At 37.9% G+C, this 24,342-nt stretch overlaps 1 protein-coding gene and 1 pseudogene across 20 annotated transcripts in view; one reads left to right on the top strand and one right to left on the bottom strand.

The window, feature by feature from the left end:
• ICA1 (islet cell autoantigen 1) overlaps positions 1 to 24,342 on the top strand; it is a 137,954-nt gene that overhangs the window by 76,064 nt on the left and 37,548 nt on the right. For all 20 annotated transcript variants that reach the window (XM_034668228.1, XM_019800276.2, XM_034668236.1 and 17 more), the window contains 2 exons: positions 21,465 to 21,590; positions 22,601 to 22,699. In XM_034668228.1, coding sequence (XP_034524119.1) covers positions 21,465 to 21,590; positions 22,601 to 22,699 — 225 coding nt within the window. The remainder of the gene's footprint in view (positions 1 to 21,464; positions 21,591 to 22,600; positions 22,700 to 24,342) is intronic.
• On the bottom strand, positions 19,212 to 19,329 carry LOC117795629 (annotated as a pseudogene).

The following is a 24,342-nucleotide window of genomic DNA, read 5'->3' as shown; positions in this document are numbered from 1 at the left end:
CAGTACGTCTGGGTACAAATATTTGAATCCAAATTTCTCTGACTTCAAAGAGCATGCTCTTAACCTTTTCACTCCAGGACGCTGGTTCTCAGACCTTAGCATGCAATGCAATCAACTGGGGGGCTTGTTAAAACTTGTACTGAGCCCCATCCTACTTTCTGACTTAGTAGGTCTGGGGTGGGGCCTGAGAATTAGACTTCTAACAAGCTCCCAGGTGATGTCGATGTTGTTGATCCAGGAAGCACATTTTGAGAACCACTACATAAGCACAATCATTCATCAGAGAGTAAATGGATGAATGATAGATCATTTGATTTAAAGTTCTCTAAGTCTGCTCTGCACTTTATACGTTAGGCACATTCATATATTCAGTTATAATTCTTAAAAGATCAGAGTTAAAATTGAGTTTTATTTTAAATACCACTTTTACCTGTCTCATAGTATTGTTTAAATTTGAATTGACTTTTTTCTATTTTTTTAACCAAAGAAGCATAGAACTCTTTTCATTTATCTTTTTTCATTTTCTTTTGTATCTTAAAAATAATTAGTTCTAAGTAATGTTAAAGATGGTTTATAGATCTTTCCCCTGTCCCTGTGAGTTAACTTTATCTTCTCTGTACTCCTGGGTATATGTTTAACACAATAGGTTTTTAACACACAGTAGGTTATGAGGTATATATGAATTATTTCTCCAAACCAACATGTATTCTGAAGGAATTATTTGTAAGTATCCTGGGAAGAAAGCTATTTTGTGATTTTTATATTGTGATATATTCCCCAACGATCATGATTAAAGCAAATTTCCTTTCTTCTGCTCTGTATCACTTCTTAACAAAGCAAACCATGATATGAATTCAGCTATTATTTCAGAGTAAAGAGTGGAGCCCCTTCGACATTGAGCATGTTGCATCTTATTGATAAAAGGAACAGCTGGAGTGGAGGCAGTGTCCTTACCGTTTTTGCTCACATCTCATCTTCTTAGCCATTTGAAATTTCCTTGAGTCGGGGTCATACCTTATGCATCATTTAAAACAGTTTCTATCCCATTTTACCCTCACAAATACCCTTACATGGAGGCATAATTGTGCTAACCACAGGACCTTGCATTTAACTCCTAATAATAGCCTTAAGTATTACAATTTTTAAAAAAGCTTTTGATATACATTCTCTCTCTTGTTTATCTCATGCTTGTTTTCCAAATCTAATGGCAGAAACTCAGAAAAGTTAAATAACGTGCTCAGTATTACAAAGCTAGGACGTTTCTGATCCATGCATAGAACTCAGACCTTCTAGCCCTGGATTGGATGCCCTTTCCACTCCACTACACTGCTAGAGCTTTTAATAACTGCTTGTTGACTGATTCCATGAAATTGTACCAAAACTGCCACCCTCTACAAACCCCACCCCCAACACACACACCATCGGTATGTGCCTATGCCTTATTGGATTGGATTGGCTTCTGATATGGCTGCTCTGTTCCAGCTATGTAGGCCAGGACCATAGATGACACAGGAATACAAGTAGCCTTTACAGGAATAAAGATTTGGGGAAGAAGGTGTTCAGAATGATGTTTACCAGACAAGATATAGCCTTCACTTTCTTGGATAAAGATTTTTAGGAATGCAGGGAAATTTTGGTGTCAGTCTCTACTTGATGGTTGCTAAGCTGATCTCCTTCCCCACAGGAGACCAAGAGCTGAAAAAAGCAAACTCAATCTTGTAAGTCAGTTTGCTTAATGTAAGTTCCTTCTCTTGTCTCTGTTTCCCGTTTATTATTCTCAAGTCTCTAGGAAAGTTGTGGTTAGAGGGTCTAGTCTGATTGTGCAGTGGAAAATTAGGGAAATGTCATTGCAAGTCCCTGCACATCCGGTGTTGTTAATGGGGAGCTGTGCCCTGAAGGCACTGGTGATGGAGGCAGCAAGTTCAGGAATACGCCACCTCGGCATATAATTTCCTTGTGTGGAGCTTCTCATTTACATTGCCAACCTTGGGGTGACAGTGGGTTTCCTTTCCAAAAGATCTATGTCACACAAAAGTGAAATAGAAAGCTATAACATATCCTACAAAAATAAATTTTTTTTTTAATGAAACAGTTTCAAAAATAGGATAAATCCTGAAGGTTAGATCTGGTGGCTAGTCTAGAAGAATGGTCTTCATTCAAAATAATCTTTTAATTCATTTTTGTTTATATTTTATCAACAATAAAAATTAGGAAGAAATATAGCACAGCACCCTTAAGACAACCATCAGGATTCCAGAAATACTGGGCATCCTTTTAACTGATTTCACTTTGGGACAGCCCGGTGGTTGATCTCTACTAACTCTGGTTTTCATAGAGGAAAAGAATCCCTTCTGCTCTGCTTAAATTTCATAGTAAATCCGTCAAGTATTTATTGAGTAATTAAAACATGCCAAGTACTGTGCAAGGCTCTGGAGGTAAAATTGTGAATAAGGCCATCACTGCCCCTGCCATCTTAGAATTCATAGTGTATTAGGGGAGACAGACATTAATCAAGCCATCAAAAGTGTAGTGCTATGATAGAGGGTCTAAAGGATTTTGTTGGGGAACATAGTAGAAATGCTTAATTCTGTCCTGTGGATCAGGATAGGCTTTTCAGAGTTAATATGTTTTAAGCTGAAGACTGTGAGTGCATACTTAGTAGCCTAATAAAAGGAAAAGGGGAGGACAGGAGTTTTTCTGGCAGAGTTGTGGGATGTGGAAAAGCCCAGAAAGGAATGATGGTGAGAATAATACAAAGAAATGAAATTAACTGGAACATTATGTTTTTCTACCATAAGCTGTGAAAATAACTAGTGGTAACTTTAATTACATAATAGAGAAGTAGGTTCAAAGAACATTGTTCCAGTAATAATATATGCTCAGATATGTTCAACTCTTAGTAAGAAGACTTTACCATTCAGATAATCTTCTAGATAGTTTTCACTGTATCTATATTGTACATTTATTTTGTATGGGGGTTGTGTTGCTTTTATCTTTTAAGGAAGATGATGCAAATACTTGTAATGCCTCACATTTTTAAATTAAGCACTGGCTTATTTTCTTAGCCACATTTAAAAACTGAAAATGATAGGTACCTAAGAATACATATAACCAAAGACATGCAAGACATCTATACCAAAACTACAAAACATTGCTTAGAAAAATTAAAGCAGACTTAAGGGAGAAAATGAGCCTTCAATCCATACCACGTTTATGGATTCGAAGACTCCATTTTGTTAAGATGTCAGTACTCTCCAAATTGATCTGTAGGTTAAATGCAACATCAATCCCAACCCAATGGGAAGCTCACAGGATAATTATGAACTTATATAGAAATACAAAGGACATGGAATACCCAAGGTGATCTTTAAAAAATAAGAACAAAGCTGGAGGACTTACATTCCTAGATATTAAGACTTACTAGAAAGCTACAGTAATTAAGATAGTGTGGCACTGTCTAATGAATAATCCAGTGGACCAGTGAAACAGACTAGTAGTCCATAAGCAAAGACACACATGAAGTTACCTGATTTATGTCAAGAGCATTACTGTGATTCATTGGAAGAAATAATAGTCTTTTTGATAAATGATGCTGGGTCAATTGAATATCCATATGGAAAAGAATGAACTTGACTTTTATTTCATATCATACACAAAAATTGAGAGATAGATCATAGACTTAAAGTCCAAAGGTAAAACGATAAACCTTTCAGGACAAAACATAGGTGAATATCTGAATGACCTTGGGACAAAGAATTCTTAAACAGGACACAAAAAGCACTAACCATAAAAGAAAATAATTAATTGCACCTTATCAAAATTAAGAAAGTCTGTTCATTAAAAGAACACTGAGGAAAGATAAGCTATAGTGGAAGAAGATATTTGCAGTATATATATTCAACAAGGAACTTGTATTCAGAACATCTAAAGAAGTCCTACAAAAGAAAAATATTGACCACCTAGTTAAAAAATTGGGAAAATATATGAACAGACACCTGACAAAAGAAGATCTCAAAATTGCCAATATGAATATGCAAAGGTATTCACATTATTAGCCATAAGGGAATGATAATTAAAACCTACCAAGTAGCTAAAATTAAATGAGACTGACCATCACAAATGATGTGAGGTATGGAGCATCTGAAACTATTGTACATTGCTGGTAGGAGTGAAAACTGAAAGAGCTACTTTGGAAAACTGTTTGGCATTATCTACTAAAAATATATACTTCTAGGGATATATCCAAGGAAAATGAGCTTTCATATAAAATGCATGTACTAAAATGTTCATAGTGGCATTATTTTTAATAGCCCCCAAGTCAGAACAACCAGTTGTCCGTCAACAATAGCATGGGTATGGGGCGCCTGGGTGGCTCAGTCGTTGAGCGTCTGCTTTTGGCTCAGGGCGTGATCCCAGAGTCCTGGGATCGAGCCCCACATCAGGCTCCTCCACTGAGAGCCTGCTTCTTCCTCTCCCACTCCCCCTGCTTGTGTTCCCTCTCTCACTGGCTGTCTCTCTCTCTCTGTCAAAGAAATAAATAAAATCTTTAAAAAAAATAGCATGGATAAATTAATTCAATAGGATACTATACAGCAATGAAAAATAATTAACTGTTACTACAGGGCAGTAATCTGGATGAACCTCATGAACATAGTGTTGAGTGAAAGAAACCACACATCACAGAGTATGTAATATATGATTTCATTGATAGGAGGTTCAAAATCAGACAAAATGAATCAGTGGTGATAGAGGTCAGAATATATAGAATAGTGGTTCTATTTTTTAGGAGATATTGGTGAAGTGAAACACAAAGGAGTCTACTGGAATGCTGAAAATGTTCTATATATTGATCCAGGTAGTGGCTAGGTATACAGTATAAACATATTTTAAAGCATACTGAGCTATACTTTAATGTACTTTAATATAATCTATACCTTAACAAAACAGTAACAAAAACACAAAATAGTCTGAGGAGATAAAAGGGAGGAATAGAGGCATAGAGCATATATGAAAGAAAGCACATGAGTTTTAGTGGTAATTATTTAGAAGCACTTTAAGAAGAAAAGGACTGTTGTACTGATGGTGTCTTGTTTGTTTATATCTTCAACTTTCTGATTTACCCAACATTTCAAGCATGTATCTTCCAGCCCTAAATATCGAGAAACCTCTTATATGCAAAAATATAAAAAATGACTTTCTCCCTTTCCAAGAAAAGTATAATTAGCATTTGGAAGTTTGGGGAACTTGGGCTAAGAGCATCAGAAGTTCACCAGAGAGTCATGTAGGACTTCTCAGTTCTAATGATTAAACAACAAAACAAAACAAAAAAAACCCACCAAAGAATTTTTCAGCCATTTCACTCTTTTCAGATTCACCCCACCATACTTATCTTCTGCACTATTGCTGTACATTTCTTTTAAAATTCAGTAGCATTAAAATGAATTTTTGAACACCTTAGTAATCACCTGATATTATTAACCATATTCTTGTTGATGATCAAAAGAGTAATGGAAATATCAAAACTTTGGATAGCTGGTAATTGTCTATGGAAGTGTTAGACTTCAGCCTACTTCCAACATTATGTCTAGCATCTTGTCATTTAACTCTTCTTAATCCCTGTATTAGGTAGAATAGTCTAGGTTAGGCTGTGTTACAGAGAGGCACCCAAAATTCCATAATCCCATGGCTTAAACCAACAGCGGTGTTATATTGTTTTGTTGTTTTTGCTCACCAAATAGTCCTGGGCAGGTGTCCAGGTTGATGAAATGGCTCTCTTCCAAGAAGTTATTCAGAAACCCAGGCTGACAGCAGCTTTGTAATCTTTAAAACATGCTTCTCAGTGTTCCCTCAATGTGGACATCCCAGTTATCCTGAAAGGAAACAGAGCATGCAAGAACATGTGTAGAAAGTCTTTGTGGGCCAAGCCTGGAAATGGTGTATGTTACTTCTGTTCACATTCCATTGGAAAGAACTTTGTCTCATGGTTACATCTATTTTCAGGGGAGTCTGGAAAATACAGAATGGCAAATGGATTTTGGTAGATAACACAGCCTCAGTCACAACAGCACTTGGTCATCGTACCGAAAATTTGAAATGTTCCCAGGCCTAAAATGACAAAAGAAATTATCACTGATACAAAACGTTAATAGGTTGGGTGTGTACAGAGAACACAAAACCCACATTTTCCAGAACAGCTGATGTAGAGCAAATTGAAACGAGTTGATTTCCAGCAGGAAGGAGCACAGCAATGTTACAGAAATATGTTGAATCTGTACACAGAAAATGTTTTAAAGATTTAGACTAATGGGAAATTGAGGAGTTGGAACAGCTTCCTTATTGGCATACAATTACTGTGACAGTATCTTCTAAAACAAAAAGACATCAAGTGACAGAATGTCCATCTATCAAAGTCGACTATAAAAATAGAAGCAGTAGACCCAAAGTGATGGTGTGTATTCCTAGGCACCAGGTTAAAAGCTAGAATTTTTAGTTCTTACTGTCAATATTGGAATGATGAAATAAGATATGGCCCCTGCCACAAGCTCCCTGGAGGATATAATAGAAGACAGACAATTAAAGTAACAATGACTAGGAGCGCCCTGGGTGGCTTAGTTGGTTAAGTGTCTGATTCTTGATTTCGGCTCAGGTCATGATCTCAGAGTCATGAGATTGAGCCCTGTGTCGAGCCCTGCATTAGGCTCTTCATTGGCATGGAGTCTGCTTGAGATTCTCTCTCTCCCCCTCTCTCTGCCCCTCATGTGCTCTCTCTCTCAAACAAAAAATAATAACAATAAAAATAAAGTAACAATGTGCAGTGTGTTAAGTGTGAGGTAATAGAGGCATATAACAAAGTGGTGTAAGGGCCCAGAAGAGGAGCACCTGAAATCAGACTTAGGGATTGAAGCGTGCTTCCTGGAAGAGGTAGCACAAGCTGAGTTTTCAAAACTCAGGGACAACAAAGGAGGAGAAATACGGTATCAATGGGAATAACATGTGCAAAGGAAGAAGATGCAATGCCTTTATGATTTGGGAGATTGCACTGGGAGAAAAGGATGAAAGACAGAGAGAGGCCAAAAATGAAAGTGAAGTGGTCCAGGGCCAGATCATGAGGGGATGGTGTGTAAGTTACAGAGTCTGGATTCAGCCTCAGTGTTTGGGCAACCAGTGAAGGCATTGTTCATGTTTCAGTCTTTTTTAGATACTCTTGAACATCCAGATCCACTAACTTTGGAAGTCAAGGATAGCAAAATGAACCCATAAAGGGAGAGGCCTGAGCTTTTCCCTGTTCGCTCTATTCAGGACCCACTGCAGAGTAAATAAATACAACATCTCAAACAAGATAATTTTTAGCCAGTCAGTTCACCTGTTAATTTATCAGTTGATTTGTGTTTGTGATTTATGATTACTTACAGTTAATGACCATCAATATAAAGGACAAACAGGTTTAGCTTGGGCAGCCAAGAGACACAAGCAAGTTCCCCAACCTTTCACAGGGTGCATAAACATGAATAAATGTTCAAAAAGGAATAAAAAGAAAAAGAAAAATGACGTATTTTTTAAACCACAATAAAGTACAAGAAATACCAATGGAAAAAAAGGACAGTATTGTAGCCTTTAGTATCCTGAAATGTGTGCTTCTCAGATAAGAAAGAAATTGATAAAGCAGTTGCCCTGAGCTCAGTCTTGTGACCTGAGTTAATACTTCCATAATGACCTGAAAGAGGAAGCGAAACCAGTCAGTTACATTTTCTGATGACAGCATTGCTTTCTTAAGTTAAAAACAGAAAAGGTGGGGGGGAAGTCCACCAGCTGAGCAAACATTAAGGACGTTGGGACAGTGTGATAGCTAGCTAAATTAATCTGGAATGTATCTGCATATTATAAACTACATGGTTGTGAATAATTTTAACTGTGTTTCCGCCAAGGGCTTGAAAACAGATTACATTTTACTCTTTGATCCTACATGGGTAGATATATTGCATAGTGCATAATGGTATGAATTTTAGAACAAGAAGCCAGGATCGTAAACTGTCAACATATTAGAACGTTTTAATGTAATGAGTGACAGGTCACGAAGGGAAAGAGTAATAGATGAAGTGCCGATATCTCCATTTTGGGTAATATACAGTTGCTCCACTGGTTTGAGATTTGCTACAATTGGGAAAGCAAAGTGATTCGGTGAAATTAACACATCCTGCCCTCCCCTGCTGGTCAGGTTGGCTTGGGCAAGTTACCTAATGGTTCTGAAACCCAGTTTCCTTCTCTGTGAAATAGAAACAAAATTACAGTGTGGGAGTATTGCAAAAATCAAATGAGAGTACATGCATGTGTGTATTTCACCTACTCAGTAAATGGTGTACTGGTGGGGAAGAAGGATAGGGTCTGGGAAAATCTAACAGTAATTCAGCAAACAGAGCATGCTGTGCTTTTCTTGAAGAGTGCTATTATGTAGCGGGAAAACACGGCCTAATTTGTTCACTCATTCAGGTATCCTCTCTTCGTTTGCATACTGGCTACCTGGAGGCATATAGCCATAGCCTCATGAAATTAAGTATTATGTGGCTTTCACCCTCATGAAGCTTAATAATCCAGAGGGTAGCTGGGCATACATGGGAGCAGGGAGCACACACCACAGTTCTGTGTCATAAGGGTGTTTGCAAAGTGACTGCAGAGAGGAAAAACTGCTAACTTAGTTGAGGAGCCTTACAGGAAAAGTTTCTCAGAGGAGAAAACGCTTGAGCAGAAACTTAAAGGTTGAGTGAGAGTTACCATGTGGACCATTAGGGGAGGGCTTTCCAGGCAAAGGAATTGTGCAGAAGTGTGGAAGGAAGTTTGGCATGGTGTGGCTGGAGAAGGGAAACTCAGTATGCCTAGAGCATATGGTGCCTGGGAGGTGATGTGGGATGGGCCAAAGGCAGGCTGCAGGGTATGCGTGCAGGGTTTGTATGTCACCCAAGAGGAGAGAGCATCCAACCCAGGCAAGGTGCTGGCCTTTCTACTTACCTGCTGGTTGGTTTTAGGCAAATTGTGTTGTGCCTCCATTTTCTCTTCTCTACCAATGAGGATAATGTTACCTATCGTGAGGAACTGCAGTATGAAACAGTTATAAAACACTGACCTCCTTGAGGGTGCACTTTTCTTCCTTCTCCTCACCCAGTTTGGAACACATGATTAAGAGTAAAAAAGGAAAGTTAAAACTTTCTTACCTGGAAACTCAAAAGATAGTGGCCTGTGGGATGGTCCCCCACTTCCCTGAATTATCATTGAGATTATTATTTGATTAAAGTATTCATCCATTGCAATATTTTATACATTCCTAGAACATTAGCCTGACACTTTCTTTGGTGTGTTCCACTCTCCTAGTGGACTTTGCATTCATGATCTGAGCATGTTATAAACCTGAACTTCTAAAGCCCAGAGTAGGGAAGAAATTTGGAGTGATTTCCTTTAGTATCTGAAAATGAGCGTCTGAATGAAGGTTGCCTACATGCTTGTGTAAATGAATTGAGATTATGTCAGCTGTATGTGTGCCTTGTCTTGATTACACAGATGGATCCAAAACTCTTGTCTTGAATAAACAGTTTTCATTCATCTAAAGGGAATGCTAGCTGAAAGATTCAATTCAGTCTATAAACTCAGCAGTGACATAGCTGAAAAACCTCAGAATTATCATTGTGTATTTATTATTGCTGAATTATTTAAGTTCAGAATGCGTGTTTAGGAGGAAATGAAGTAAAATGACACATATCTTCCTTGTTTTGGCAAAACCCTGATAAGTAACCATCATAGCCACACTATTAAACTTGTGGAGATTCTTCTCTCTTTTTCCTCTCCTTTTTCTTCGTTTCTTTGTTTGACTGCAACTTCCCTCTCTCTCAAATCAACGTACTCCCCACCCTCCTTGAATTAGGTTGAGAATCAGCTTGGACAACCCATTCCATTCCCCTCCCTAGTTTGCCACCACACCCGCACATTTTTTCCAGGTCTCACTCCTGCCCCACCTGGTTCATTAGCTGTGGTGCTGAGTCTGGCAAGACTAGGAATTGATCCCTTCTCTCTTATGTCTCCCAGGCTGTGGAAGTGCTTTCTCCAACGCCATCTTAAACTACCTGGGCCCTCTATTTCCTTGTATCAGTGGAACATACCTCTTTCTCTGGACTTGTTCTAAAATCTCTCTTTTTCTCTCTCTCTCTCTCTCATTCTTCACTATCTTTCTCCTGGTATTTAGTAGTAATTCTCTGAAGTACAGTGTTAGAATGCTGCTGCTAAGTGTGAAAGTGTTTGTTTCCTGCATTATAGAGTATAAGTTTTATGGGGGGTTTTTCTTGCTGTCTTGAGGGAAAATCCCAAACTACGATGTGTGTGCATGCGCGCATGTGTTTGCGTATGTTTGTGTATGTAGTGGGGTAGTAGGAATGTGTAAATTTTATACGTACATCTAAATATCATTCAATTCCAGTGGACTAGATTCATTACAAAAGCATAAAGGAAATAATGTATATAAAATGAGTTTTCTCTAGAAACTATGGAAACATAGTTATTAAAACTATTCATACTATCATATGTCGATTTTTAAAATATGGAACTTTCGAAATCACCCACCGGTTGATTAAGAATATCATTTTATCTATTTGTTAATTAACTTACATTTTAATAAGGCATGTAAACCAAATGTGAAAAGCGTATAACTAAAGACAATGATTATAGTTCTTGAACAAGCCAAGCATGCTCCAGCCTCAGGGCTTTTCCACTACCCATTCTTTCTGCTCTGAGTGCTCTTTTCCCTGTTATCTTCATGATTTGCTTCCCCTAGGTCTCTGCTCCAAGATCACCTTCTCAGAAAGCTTTTCCCAGACCATTCCACTTTAAACAGAATCCTCCACTACTCCTCCTAAACCCTGAAAATCTATCTTTCCTATGCTGTTTCATTTTCACCACCTAATAAAACATAAATTTACTTTAGTTGTTTATTGTTCCACTTCACCCACTAGAATGTAGCCATCATGAAAACAGAGATGTTGCTTTATTCCCTGTTTCTCTGCAGCACCCAGAACTATAGGGGCTTAATTTTTCTTTGGAGGATAGAAGGAATTCAAGAAGCAAGAATGGCACCAAGTAGAGCTAAAACCTGGACTGCTTTGAGGTTTATGAAACATTCTAGTAACAACAGTACTGTTGTGAGTGTGGAGATAGGTCCACGATTGGGAACAGGTGGTTTAATGTATTACATATCCCTTCTTTGTTAATAAATTTGAATGGTTCAACAATGAGTAACTTTTCCCTCATCAACTATCAGGTCATCCTGCTACAGCATAGTTGGACAGGAAAGGTAGTATAAATGTTTGGTCCTTTGTCAAAATATTGAGTTGGTTCACTTGGCATTTTCAACAGGTGCCCAATGAGGTCTTTTGGTTTTCAGTTAGTTTGTTCATTTCCTTCTTTTTAAGTATCATTATGAACTCATAGATTTTAATATGTTTGATGGGTTTTCATTGTTGCCGATAATACTTTATTGATGTTCAAATTGTCTTAAGTTTGGCTAGTGAGAGTCTCTTCAGGTTGGCTCTTGGGTCCTTTTGACATGTTCCTGGTAGTGATCTAACTTGCTGTCTTATACAACAAAATATTTCAGGATCATCTTATATATTTCCTGCCCTGGCCCTAGAATCAGCCATTCTGACAAGGATCCCTGGTTATTTTAAGAGAGACATGATAGGGGCACCTGGGTGGCTCAATTGGTTAAGCGTCTTCCTTCGGCTCAGGTCATGATCCCAAGGTCCTGGGATAGAGTCCTGCATCGAGCTCCCTGCTCTGCGGGGAACCTGTTTCTCCCTCTCCCTCTGCTTGCTGTTCCCCCTGCTTGTGCTCTCTCTCTCTCTTGCTCTCTCTCTCAAATAAATAAAATCTTGAAAAAAAAAAAAGAGAGAGAGAGAGAGACATAGTAGTTAGAGACCATGGTCTGGTTGCTAAGAATGCTCATTACTTCTAAGTTAGCCATTATTTTTTACCTTTACTGTGGACAGAACTAGAAAATATGTTTTTGGATAATTTAATGTTAATAATGAAAGCAAAGAAAGCAGAACTATTAAACTTCTATTGTATTTTCATTGCCATTCAGGGAAGTGGTATTAAAACTGGAAAGGATAGAAAGTCACTCTTAAGGAAAACTTGCAGCTCAGTCTATAAAAGTGGCTAATACATATTAAATGTATTTAAATACACTTACATGGATATGGCACAGAAAGAACTCATGTATCCAAGTCCAGAAATACTGCTAGTAAGCTTTGAGAAATCAGAGACGGCAGAAATTACACAATAAGCAAGAATTATCCTATTTGTAAAAGAGAATACTAAAAACTCAAAAATTCTATATAGTAAATTTCACTCTGATTCTTCATCAAATTTAGATCTAATTGCAATATAAATGGTTTTAAGGACTTAGAAAAAATTGGGATTATTCGGAAGCCAAATAGATTCACTTTAACACCAGACTAATGCTATTTTGTGTTATTTATAATATTTTGTAAGTCTCTCATCATTCTCTATTAGATAAAATGGATAAAAATGAGTTAGAGATTGGATTAAAAATAAAGAAGACTAAGCTAGGTCTAGTCTCAGGGCGCACTTTAAATATAAAGGTAAAAGAAAAAAAAGGTTTTTTTTTTTAAAGTAAAAAGATTAATATATCACCTGCAAATCCTAATCAAAAGAATTCTCAAGTGGCTATATTAATTTAGACAAAACAGATGTCAAAACAAGGACTTTTATCAGAAATTAATATAATCTTGACGAAATATGATAATCCAAGGAATGGAGATCAATTTAAAATCAGTAAACACAGGGGCACCTGGGTGGCACAGTGGTAAAGCGTCTGCCTTCGGCTCAGGGCGTGACCCCGGCATTTTGGGATCGAGCCCCACATCAGGCTTCTCTGCTGTGAGCCTGCTTCTTCCTCTCCCACTCCCCCTGCTTGTGTTCCCTCTCTCGCTGGCTGTCTCTATCTCTGTCAAATAAACAAATAAAATCTTTTAAAAAAAATAAAATAAATTCAGTAAACATAATCTGCTTATGTGAAAAGACCAAAACCACACTATATGATCATTTCAGTGGAACCAGAAAAAGCATTTGATAAAATCCAATATCCATTTCTGATAAAAATTTTCAACAAACTAAAAATAGAAGAGAATATCTTCAATCTGTCAATGGGCATATATGAAAAATGTACAGCTAATATCACACTTAATTATGAAAGACTTAAACACTTCCCCCCCACCCCGCCCCAAGATCAGGAGCAAGGCAAGTATGTTTGCTCACACCAGCTTCTATTCAGCATTATCAAAACTAGTACAATAAGGCAAGAAAAGTAAATAAAGACATATAAATTGGCAAAGGAAGAAGGAAAGCTGCCTATAATCTTAGATAACATGATATATGTACGTGAATCCATAACTCAATCTATCTATCTAGAGAGAAAATCCTAATGAATCTCCAAAAAAAGCTTTTAAAACTAATAATTAAATTTAAAAATCATAGGATACAAGGTCAGATTATAAAAATTAATCATATTTTTAGTGAGCAATTGGAACTTTATATTTTTATAGCATCAAAAAATATGAAATATTTTGCAATAAATTTAACAAAATGTCAAAGCCTGTACACTAACATCAGTCAAACAAAATGCTAGGAAAATTTTAAAAGACCCAATAAATGGAAAGATACGCCATTTTCTGCAGCCTGAAGATATTGTTAAGATGTCAATTCCAAGTAAATCTGTAACTTCAATGCAATCTTATCAATATCAAGAAGGCTTTTTTGAAGAAATGGAGAAGCTGTCCCAAATATATGTATAGAAACATGAAGAACTTGGAATAACCAAAACAAAAAGAAAAAAGAAAATGTCACAGGACTTACACTACCTGACTTAAAGACTCATTTTATTTTATTTTATTTTATTTTTTAAAAATTTTTTTATTTTATTTATTTATGCAACAGAGATAGAGACAGCCAGCGAGAGAGGGAACACAAGCAGGGGGAGTGGGAGAGGAAGAAGCAGGCTCACAGCAGAGGAGCCTGATGTGGGGCTCGATCCCATAACGCCGGGATCACGCCCTGAGTCAAAGGCAGACGCTTTAACCGCCGTGCCACCCAGGCGCCCCTAAAGACTCATTTTAAACTACAGTAATCAAAACAGTGTTGTGTTGGTATGAGGATAGATATATAGATCAAAATAATACAAGAGAAAGCCCAGAAATTGATCCGCACTTAACAATGGCTCGTTGATTTTTGCCAAAAATGTACAGACAATATAATGGGCAATTGGATAATTTTTCAACAAATGGTGCTGGAACAGTTGGATATCTACTTCTGGGGAAAACAAAATGAACCAACACCCCTACCTCACACCAGCTACAGAAGTTAACTTGAAATGGATCATAGATCTAAATATAATGGCTAAGAGTATAAAATTTCCAGAAAAAAACACAGGAAAAATATCTTTATGATGTTAAGTTAGGGAATGGTTTGGTAAGACACAAAAACCAAAAAATATAAAAACAATTAGATATAATCAAAATTAAAAACTTTTCAAAAGGCACTACTAAGCAAATGAAAGGCTTATTGTAGGAATCATTTTGTAGTGTATAAAAATACTGAATCACTCTGATGTACACCTCAAACTAATAGGATATTTTATATCTATTATACTTCAATAAAAGCAACTTTTTAAAAAAACTTGAGAAGACCAAAAATGAAAGAAAAAAATGAAAAGCAAGTTAAAGGTTTGAAGAAGATATTTTCGAGCTTATGTCTGATAATGGATTTATACTTAGAACATATAAAGAACTCATAACTCAGTAATAAAAAGACAAACCTAATTTTTAGAAAAGTTAAAAGAGTTGAATAAGCACATTACTAAAGCTATGCAAGTGGCAAATAAGACATAAAAAGAATTTCAGCATCTTTAGTCACTAGAGAAATGCAAATTAAAATCATAATGACTGTGACTACACATCCATTAGAATGGCTAGAACTTAAAAGACTGAAAATACCAAGTGTTAATGAAGATATGGAACAAATGGGACTTGGATTCATTGTTGGCGGGAACACAAAATGATATAGTTACTTTGGAAAACAATTTGGCAATTTTTTATAAAATTAAATACACAGTTACTGAAAGACCAAATTTCCTACTCCTAGCCCAAGAGAAGTGAAAAACATGTCCATACAAAGACTTGTGCTCAAATGTTTATAGCAGTTTTATTCAAAATAGCCAAACCAAAATGAGTATACAAATTACACTGTATCCATGCAATTAAATACTACTCAGAAATAAGAAAGAACACAGTGCTAATATATGCAACAACACTGATCTCAAAGGGATTATGCTGAGTGAAAGAATCCAGCCACAAAAAGACTAGACTACATTGTATTATTCCATTGATATGAAACTCTCGTTCCAAGTTCAAAAATCCTTTAAAAAGGGCTCTGATTCATCCAGCTTGAATCAGATGCCTTTCCCTGAATCAGGCAACCGTGATGTGTTATGATTGACTTAACTTGGGTTAAGATGGCCATCCCTGGGCCAGTCAATGGGCGTGGAGAAATGCCCTATGAAAGGATATACCAGCTCCCATTTAAACCACATGATTAGAATAAAAAGAAGGAAGGTTTTTCAGAATGGAGTGAGGATTTTGTTGAGGGAAGATTAAAAAAAAAAAGATCGCTCCTAAGTCAACAGTTGGCTGCCTACACACATGCATGGTGCTCACAGTCTCTTACACATACTTCCATGCACGGTAGTGTCAGAATTGCTCCTGCCACCAATGGCTAAGTATATGATGCAATCAAGTGATACAGTAAAGTGATTCAGGAAGGTGTTTGGTTCTCTGACCCTTAAGAGGTCTCGGTTCATTGGCCAGCAAAAATGATCTCCTTTTAATGAAGCCAAATATCTGACCTTTTGTTCTCCGAGTGACTTCAGATGGGCTAGACTTTCTATTGTGGCATCTTACTGAAAGCCAAAAGAAATAATTGGTATATTCTCTGATCTTAAAAATTTTCCCTAGATGTAAGATTGCTGCCTCAGAGGAAAATATGATGAACAAATCAGTTTTAATGAGGGAGGAGTATCGAGAGCTGGTTGGGAAAGAAGCCAAGAATTTTGACGTGGTGTAAGGTGTCCGTGAGAAGTTGATATAAGTAGAAACCTCTGGTGGAAAGGCAAGTTAGATGGTGATACTGGTTTTGGAGTGGTTAGATCCATAGGAGTCATCCTCCACAGCCCCCAACATCTAATCCCTCACTAGGTCCTGCCTGTTTTACCTCCTAAATATCTCTGGAATCAGAGCACTTTTTTCCCCCTATATCACTATCACTACCCAAGTCTAAAGCTACCATAGATCCATCCTCATCTACACTCATCTCCTTCCTCCAGTCCATCTTCACACTATAATGAGTAGACTTTGCAAACTGAAAATAAAATTCAGTCTCTTCCATGCTTAAAGGACTCCAATGTTTTTCTGTAGCTTTTAGGATAAAAACTAAAATCCTGAGCATATGCCTCCAAGGACTCCTGTTTAGGATGTGCCCCAGCCCACCTGTCTTGCCTCCTCTCCTACCATCCTTCTGCTTGCTTTAGCAACCCAGCTACACTGGCTTTCAGGGACCCTGCCTTATTGCCCTCACCCCAGGGCTTTTGCATCTCTGCTAGGGTATTCTTTTCTTGCATAGTTAATCATGTCCCGTTCCTCTGAATAGAATTTGAGCACCGCTTTCTTAGAGAATATTCTCTTGGTCAGATTCCTTGGTAAATCATTCTTGTGGGGCAGTGCGGCTTTTCTTTATTCAGTTTGATATTATGCCCTTACTGATATGAAAATGCCCACTGGACTGTCAGCTCCATGAGGGCAGAGACCACCACTGTTTTACTCACTACTACCAGCATGTAGAAATTACTCAGTGAATATTTGCTAAATGATTGGATGGATGGATGGATGGATGGATGGATGGATGGATGGATGGATGGTGGGAGGCAGAGCCATTTCCTGGAAGAAAATGTAAAAGTAAGAGTAGGATTGTAGTTTTGCTTTATTTTGTTTTTGAAGGAAAGGAAACATTTAACAAAAAAATTTAAAAACCATTTGCAAATTATTTGGTTGTGGAGTAATATGAAGACCTTTCCCACTGGATGGGGAAGTCAGATTGAAATAAGAGGATGAATAGCTTTGACTTCACCATATGTAGTTCAAGTTGGGGCTAAGAGGTAGAATTTCAGGTTAGGAGAAATAAGTACAGAGAAAGGCCCTGTAGTTTTGGCACTGAAGATATTGCTTCCTTCTCTGGTAAATTGAATTTCTGCAGTCTGGGAAAGGCAGGACTCACAATAAAGGGAGTTTAATATGCGTGATCATTTCCTAGAGCTTAGAGAATAAGAGGAGAAAGGTGGGGTAACAGAAATAAAACTAAGAAATAAACAAAGGGTACATTTATTTGACTGAAGATATTTTTAAAGAACCTTGAAAACCACAGGAGCTCCTCACGGTGTTTATGTAATTGAATATAATTTATCTGGGATTGAAAGGAATAATGATCAAAACATTTTTCACTTAAGTGCATCTGGAGGCATATGAAATTAGACTCTTGATGGTGGCCTATGCTTGACTGTGTCCTCAGTGCTTTGTCCTCGGGCTGCAGACTGGAAGTGTGTTTTAGAGAGTAGGCATGGAGCACAAAATATTAAATGAACTTTACCATATTCAAAATGCCCAACAGTGTAACATCCTCTTGTTTGGCAGGGAAAGGACTCAACATTTGGAAACTCAGCAGTGCATTAAGTATTTTAATAATCATTGTTGACACACAAAGCATATGGCCTTTCAGAACTCACTGGGTCAAGTGTTGAAGTCTTCTTCTAGGTTTCTAAAATGACTTTACAAAATTTAAACAAAATAAATTAAGGCACATTTCAATGTATAAATAATTCATGAGCTTTGTGTTATAAACAAGTGAAGTAAGGTTTCTTACAAGATAAAAGCATATCTACATAAAGGGAAAAGCGAAATCCATAGCCCTGAAAAAAAATTAATTTACGTTTAATTAGAAGATCTCGAACCTCCCCATTAGCAGGCCAGTCTTGTGGATACCTTGTATTTATTGTTTACTCCTAACTATTCTTGCTCAGATATCCCCCCCCCATCTCAGAAGCCTTTATTGTCTACCTGTTTATCATTTATATCAGTTATCTGTGACCACAATAATGCTGTGAAATAAGCAACTCTAACATTCAATATCTTAAGACAATAAGCATTTCGTATTGCTCACAAGTCTGTGGGTTAGCAGGGCAGTTCTGGTCTCTGCTAGACTCAATCATGAGTATGTGGTCAGCTACAGGGTAGGGAGGGCTTCTGCTCATCATGGGTGGCCTCCCTCACATGTCTGTGGGTCAACTGGCCAAGGGCTGATCTATTGGGACAACTGGGCTCTCCTTCGTGTGTCTCTTGCTTGCACAAGACTCTCACAGCCTTTCTGCTGCCCAGCTCAGGCATGCTCTCAGGTTTCCTGGGCATATTCTCATGGCCATCTCAGAGAAGCAAGAAAGTGGAAACATGCTGGCATTTTTTTTTCAAGCTTCCAGTTTCATCACATTTGTTAACATCTCACTGGCCAAAGCAAGTCACATGCCAAGCTCCAAGTCGGAGTGGGAGGAGCCTACAAAGTTAAAGGGCAAAGGGTGGGAATATTGGGGGCCAGTATTTGGGGCTTTAATGACATCAACATACCTTCCTGCCCTACACCACCCCCAGCATTAATCAATCCCTTACCTGTGCTACCTCTGTTCTGCACTCTTAGTTTTATTGTTGTATTTTTCCCATTGTATTATAATATAGTTGCTAATTTGTCTGTCTTCTCTAAGAGACTAGAGGGTCCTTATTCCTAAGTGCATTCATTCATAAGTATTTACTGACACATTGCTAAAAGTCTTATTCCTTTATAGATGCCACAGTGCCTAGCACTAGTCCTGACACATAATAAGTGCTCACCAAATATGTGTTGAATGAATCCTTATGTGAAAGTTCATACCCATATTAATCTCCTTCCCCTTCAGAAGAAAAGGGTGGAGACAGATGCCTCTTAGCATCCCAGTTGAGGAAGCCTTCCTGGCCTGAGCAACTGGTAAACCAGTGGGGACTTGCAATGAGGATCTCAGATGCTTTGAAACAGCTTTCTCTTCACATTCTCCCATTTCTTCCCTCTGGAACTTGGGTTTTCAATTAGCAATAATCATGCCTCAGATAAATCTCATTGGCTACAATACTGCTATTGTGCAAAGCTGGAACTTGAGTTTTCCTTTTTGTGTCTCCTTATTCCTCTCAAAGGAAGATAGAAAATCACTCCTTTTAACTAATTCTATCATTTTATAGTCTGTGCCCCCAAGCATCTTTGCCCAGAGTTTCTGTACTCTACAGTGGGAAATGATCAAGCTCCGGGATCTATTTAAGCTCATGGTGTGGTCAGTTTGGGAGCAGCTAGATGGCTTCTATTCCCTGGTTTTCCTGGACCTGTAGACCAAGAATACAGAGGAATTCTTAGGAAATGTTTTATATAGCTACAGTTATAAGACCCTATTCATAAAGGATATTAATTCTATCAAAATTGCATTAAATGCATTGGCTCATTGTTTTCCAATTCCATAGAATCTACAGGAAAAACTTGGGTTCTGGGTAGAATCATAATTTTGAGCATCTTGATTTTCCAGTGACCAGTGTAAGTTGTTTGAGAGGCAGAATAGTATGGCTTTTGGAGGCAGGCAGGCTAATCCAGAATGGCAGCCTTGCTCATTAGTTACTTCCCCAGATGAATCCTCTTACCCTCAGCAGTCAGAGAGGGTTATAACAGAGGCTAAAAGAGAATGGCTGGCATGTGGTGAGTGAATTGTATTAATTGTTCAATTGTATCAATTGTATTAATTGTGAATTGTATCTATTATTAAATTGTTTCAACTGTTATATTGTTACAAATGATAACAATTGTATCAATTGTTGCTGTTATTATACCATGCCCTAGAATCTTATAAGCTGTGAATATAAGTAGTAGTATCAGTGGTAAAAATTAATGTTTTATGTCAAATAATCTTCATTTTTATTTCTATTAAAAAATAAAGTCATTATTTCTAAAACAACTTTAAAGGTTATACTTTAAAATGGTACTTAGGCACTTTACCTTTTGAAATGGCCTGGAAAATTTCTTCATTCAGTCACCAAATATGTATTCAGCACCTGCTTTGTACCAGGTCACCAGGTGCCAAACATGCAGTGGTGATCAAGGTAGACATCATCCTTGCCTCCTGATATCCTGTGGTGGAAGAACTATCACTAATGAGTCAGCATTACTCCCAGATTGCAGTTACCTACCTGGTAACTATAACTGCATGGATTATCAGAGATATACTGGTATTTGGCTGGCTTTCCCTGGTTAAAATACAGTGTGGTGATGCTTCAGATTGGAGGAAGGAGAAATTTTGACTTTACCCTTTTTAAAGTAGCTGTATTATTTTTAAAACTTGTTTCATTTTTAAGATTTGTTTTATTTATTAGAGAAAGAGAGCAACCACACACAAGCATGAGTGGGGGGAGGGCCAGAGGGAGGGGAGAGCATGAGCCCAATGCGGGGCTTGATCCCACAACCCTGACCATGACCTGAACTAAAATCAAGAGTCAGAGGCTTAACCAACTGGGCCACCCAGGCACCCCTTAAAACCTTCCATTTTATTATCAAATAATGTATAGAATTGATATTTCTGAATCTTTTACTGACTTAACTCCATTTTGAACTACATGGCTGAGGGATAGAGGGAGTATTGCTTGTGTACATACTCAGTAATAAAAAGTTGAGAGTTTATCAGCTTTTTAGGCTGTGTCACGGTTCTCTTATGTGGTATCCTCAGTTGGATCTTGGAACAAAGAAAAGGACATCAATGGAAAAACTAGTCACATCTGAATAACGTCCGTTGTTTAGCTAATAGGATTGTGTCAGTGTTGGTTTCTTATTTTTAACAAATGTACCGTGTTATGTAAGAGTCTGGCAATAGGGAAGCTGAGTGAAGAATATACGGGAAGTCAGCTTCAAAGAAATATAGGGAAACAACAACAGGGAGAAGGTTATTCCCTGGCCACAGTGCATGTTTCCAGACTTCTCCCCATTGCAGTCACTTAGCGAATGCTTTGAGAGGAGAGGAATTTAAACTTTTGACTAACAAAAATAGGATGGCAAATCTGCTGTAAAGTCGTCATATGCAGTGCTGTTGTTGAAGTCCTTTGGAGGTAAAGAATGGATGTTGTAGGATCTTCTCGCTTGCCTGGAATTTTCAAAGGTGTTTTCTTGTATGAGAGAGATAAGCCAGCCCTCGCTGGCAGATTTTAACCACTTTAGAGTCTGAGTGGTTCAAAAGTTCCCTTTTACTTTCATAGGTACAGACACAAGTACGCCTTGCCAAAAAAAGCTTTGACAAATTGAAGATGGATGTGTGTCAGAAAGTGGATCTTCTTGGAGCAAGCCGATGCAATCTGTTGTCTCATATGCTAGCAACGTACCAGGTAACAAAGTGATGTTGGTTACAATGAACCAAGAATGTTACGAGGTTTAGGGGGACAGAAAGACGGTGTTGGAGCTAAAAGTATGGTTTGGGCGTTTTAAAGTTCTGAATGTCTTTCTCACAATTTACTTTCCACACCTCTCCCTTCTAGTAGACCTGTAGTTTACTCAAACTGAATATTAGCTATTTCCTGTGCACACACTGTGCTTTCTCACTTTCCTGCATTTACTTAGGTGGTTCCGTCTGCCTGAGTGCCTTTCCCCTGCATTTGTACCTTTCCATAGTCCCTTCTATTTGATGTACCAGTCTGAGTATCGCATCCTTCAGAAAGCCTCCTCTGAACTCACTCCATGTTGTGGCCTCTATTTCCCATGGCACTGTCACTTACTCATCAGGGGGTCATAATTCAAGGAACTATTAATTTTTGTCTCCTTCTAGCCTGAGGTCCTTCAGGATGGTACTCCTATCCAACAACAGTGCTGTTAGGCACCAACTGAGTATGGGAGACCAAATTCTGGGTGTTGTAGGGAATATAAAAATTAGTAAAACCAAATTCCCTGTCCTCGAGGAACTGAAAGTTTCAGAAGAAAATCAGAGATAGTACATACAGTCTGACTCTATTTTCTGTATTTCAAGGAGAAAGCAGGGTATATGTGCTAAGTGAAATAAATTCTACAAAATCCAATGAGGGTTTGAAGAGGGACAAATTGAATCAGTGGAGGGATCACAAAAGTAGATTGGTAATGATCCCTGGGTTTTGGGGAATGGATCACATGGGACAAGTACAGAGAACAGAGAGAAAAATGTCCCAAATGGTGTAGCATTATTAGCCGTGGGAGGCAGTATTTGGGGGAGGTGTAAAGAGGGGCAAAATGAGAAACAAGGCTGCAGAGATGAGTTGGAATGTTCTTGTGGAGGTCCTCAAAAGCCACAGATGGGCACCCTTCTCCAGGGCCTGTGGCTAGAACTGGGTATTCAAAAGGTTAATAGCTGCACTGTCTTTCCTTACAGACCACTCTGCTTCATTTTTGGGAGAAAACTTCTCACACTATGGCAGCCATCCATGAGAGCTTCAAAGGTTATCAACCATATGAATTCACTACATTAAAGGTATGAAAGCCAGAGAGGCCATTAGAAAATCTTACGAAATGTAATGTTTTGTTTACATCACAGACAAGTGTCCAGGGTGGCAATCATCATTATTCCAACAACTTCCAATGTCAAAGAGGGAACTGTGCCCCCTAGTATAGTCTTTTACTGCATCAGTATTCATCATAGCAATACAAAAACACAACTGGAAACTTGGGGTACATATTACTGGAAGGTGAATTGTGGGGACTGGTCCTATTCCTTTAAATGACTTGTTTGACGTTCTTAAAGGAAAGTTTGTACAAGTCTAGTATACTCCATTACTTTTTAATTATTCAAATATGTTCACTTGAAAAGGTATTTTTCATTCCTCTCTTACTTCTGACAAATGTCATTTTATTCTGTGAGTATCATCTAATACAGAATTAGATTTTTCCATCAGACTACAGGAATATTTTCCAGTCGAAAAAACATTAAACTCAGTGATTTCTCAACTCAAAGGGGGATATATGCAAAATATCTGATTCTCAGGATTGCAACTGAATGTGGAATCATTTTGGTTGCTGATGGAGAATGTGTGTCAAGAAGGAAGTGACTTGGGTTGCAAAAGGATTTTGAGAATGAGAGAACACTAGGTACTTTGTGGCCAGGTCATATTTTGGGGGGAAAAAAAACAGGAAAGAACTAGTTAAAGATCACCTTGAAATTACCTTCCTTCTAATTTTTCATGCAATTTGTAAATGACTGATCACCTTGCTTAAGAAAACATTAAAAAGCTTTTTTTTTTTTTTTTTTTTTTTTTTTTAAACCCCNTTTTTGCTTTAAACACCTCTCTGATTCTGTTTTTGAGATGTTTATAATGTTCCTGCATCTATAAAAGTACTAAGACAGAAACCTTTAAGACCCTGGCCCTTTAAATGAAAGTCCCAAGAGGAACCCCAAACAGTGCACTCACCTTGAGATTCACCTCCCCTGACTCCAGACAGGACATCTGGCCAGTGAGGTTTGTTCTCCATAATCCTCCTGTCACCTGGTCATTTGCTCATTTATTGGCACTTGCTGACATGCTGCATGGTAACTGGATTCAGAATGTGCCCCCTCTTTACTCTCTCAGCTGGACTGTAAGCACTCAAGGGCAGGGACCTTTTATTTCTTACGTATCCTCCTTTTTCCAGCCAAATGTTCTGTATCCAGTGAACCCAAAGGCTTTCTTATCACATCAGCAATATTACTGTCATTGGTAGGGCTATGTTCCTTCCCTATAATTTATTACTGCTTTCAGCACCTTAGGAAGCATCTATCCTGACCAAGCCAGATTGATTAAAATTATTACAACTCACACTCTTCACATTTCTTATACAGGCCTGAACAGAATCCCGTCACTTATTCCTTGATAAGGCAGTGTTTTAGGTATTAGGGTGTGTATGTGCATCAGATTTTATTTTGTAATAAACACAATTTCGAAATTTGTCTATTGAAAGATAACTGAAATAACTCAAGTCAGCTAGGTGGAAGATGGAATGATGCCTACTGCAAATACGATTTAAAAGAAGTTCAGGTTTGCGTTAATTGCATATAAAGTACAATATGAAATTGAAGTTGTGCCACAAGCATGGAAGAATCCTTATGTGTCTCCCTGGCCTCCTGTGCTGAGGAAAATATGG

The sequence above is a fragment of the Ailuropoda melanoleuca genome, chromosome 1 (assembly GCF_002007445.2).
Source record: "Ailuropoda melanoleuca isolate Jingjing chromosome 1, ASM200744v2, whole genome shotgun sequence".
Lineage (NCBI taxonomy): Eukaryota > Metazoa > Chordata > Mammalia > Carnivora > Ursidae > Ailuropoda > Ailuropoda melanoleuca.
This window is presented reverse-complemented; position numbering and strand designations above follow the sequence as displayed.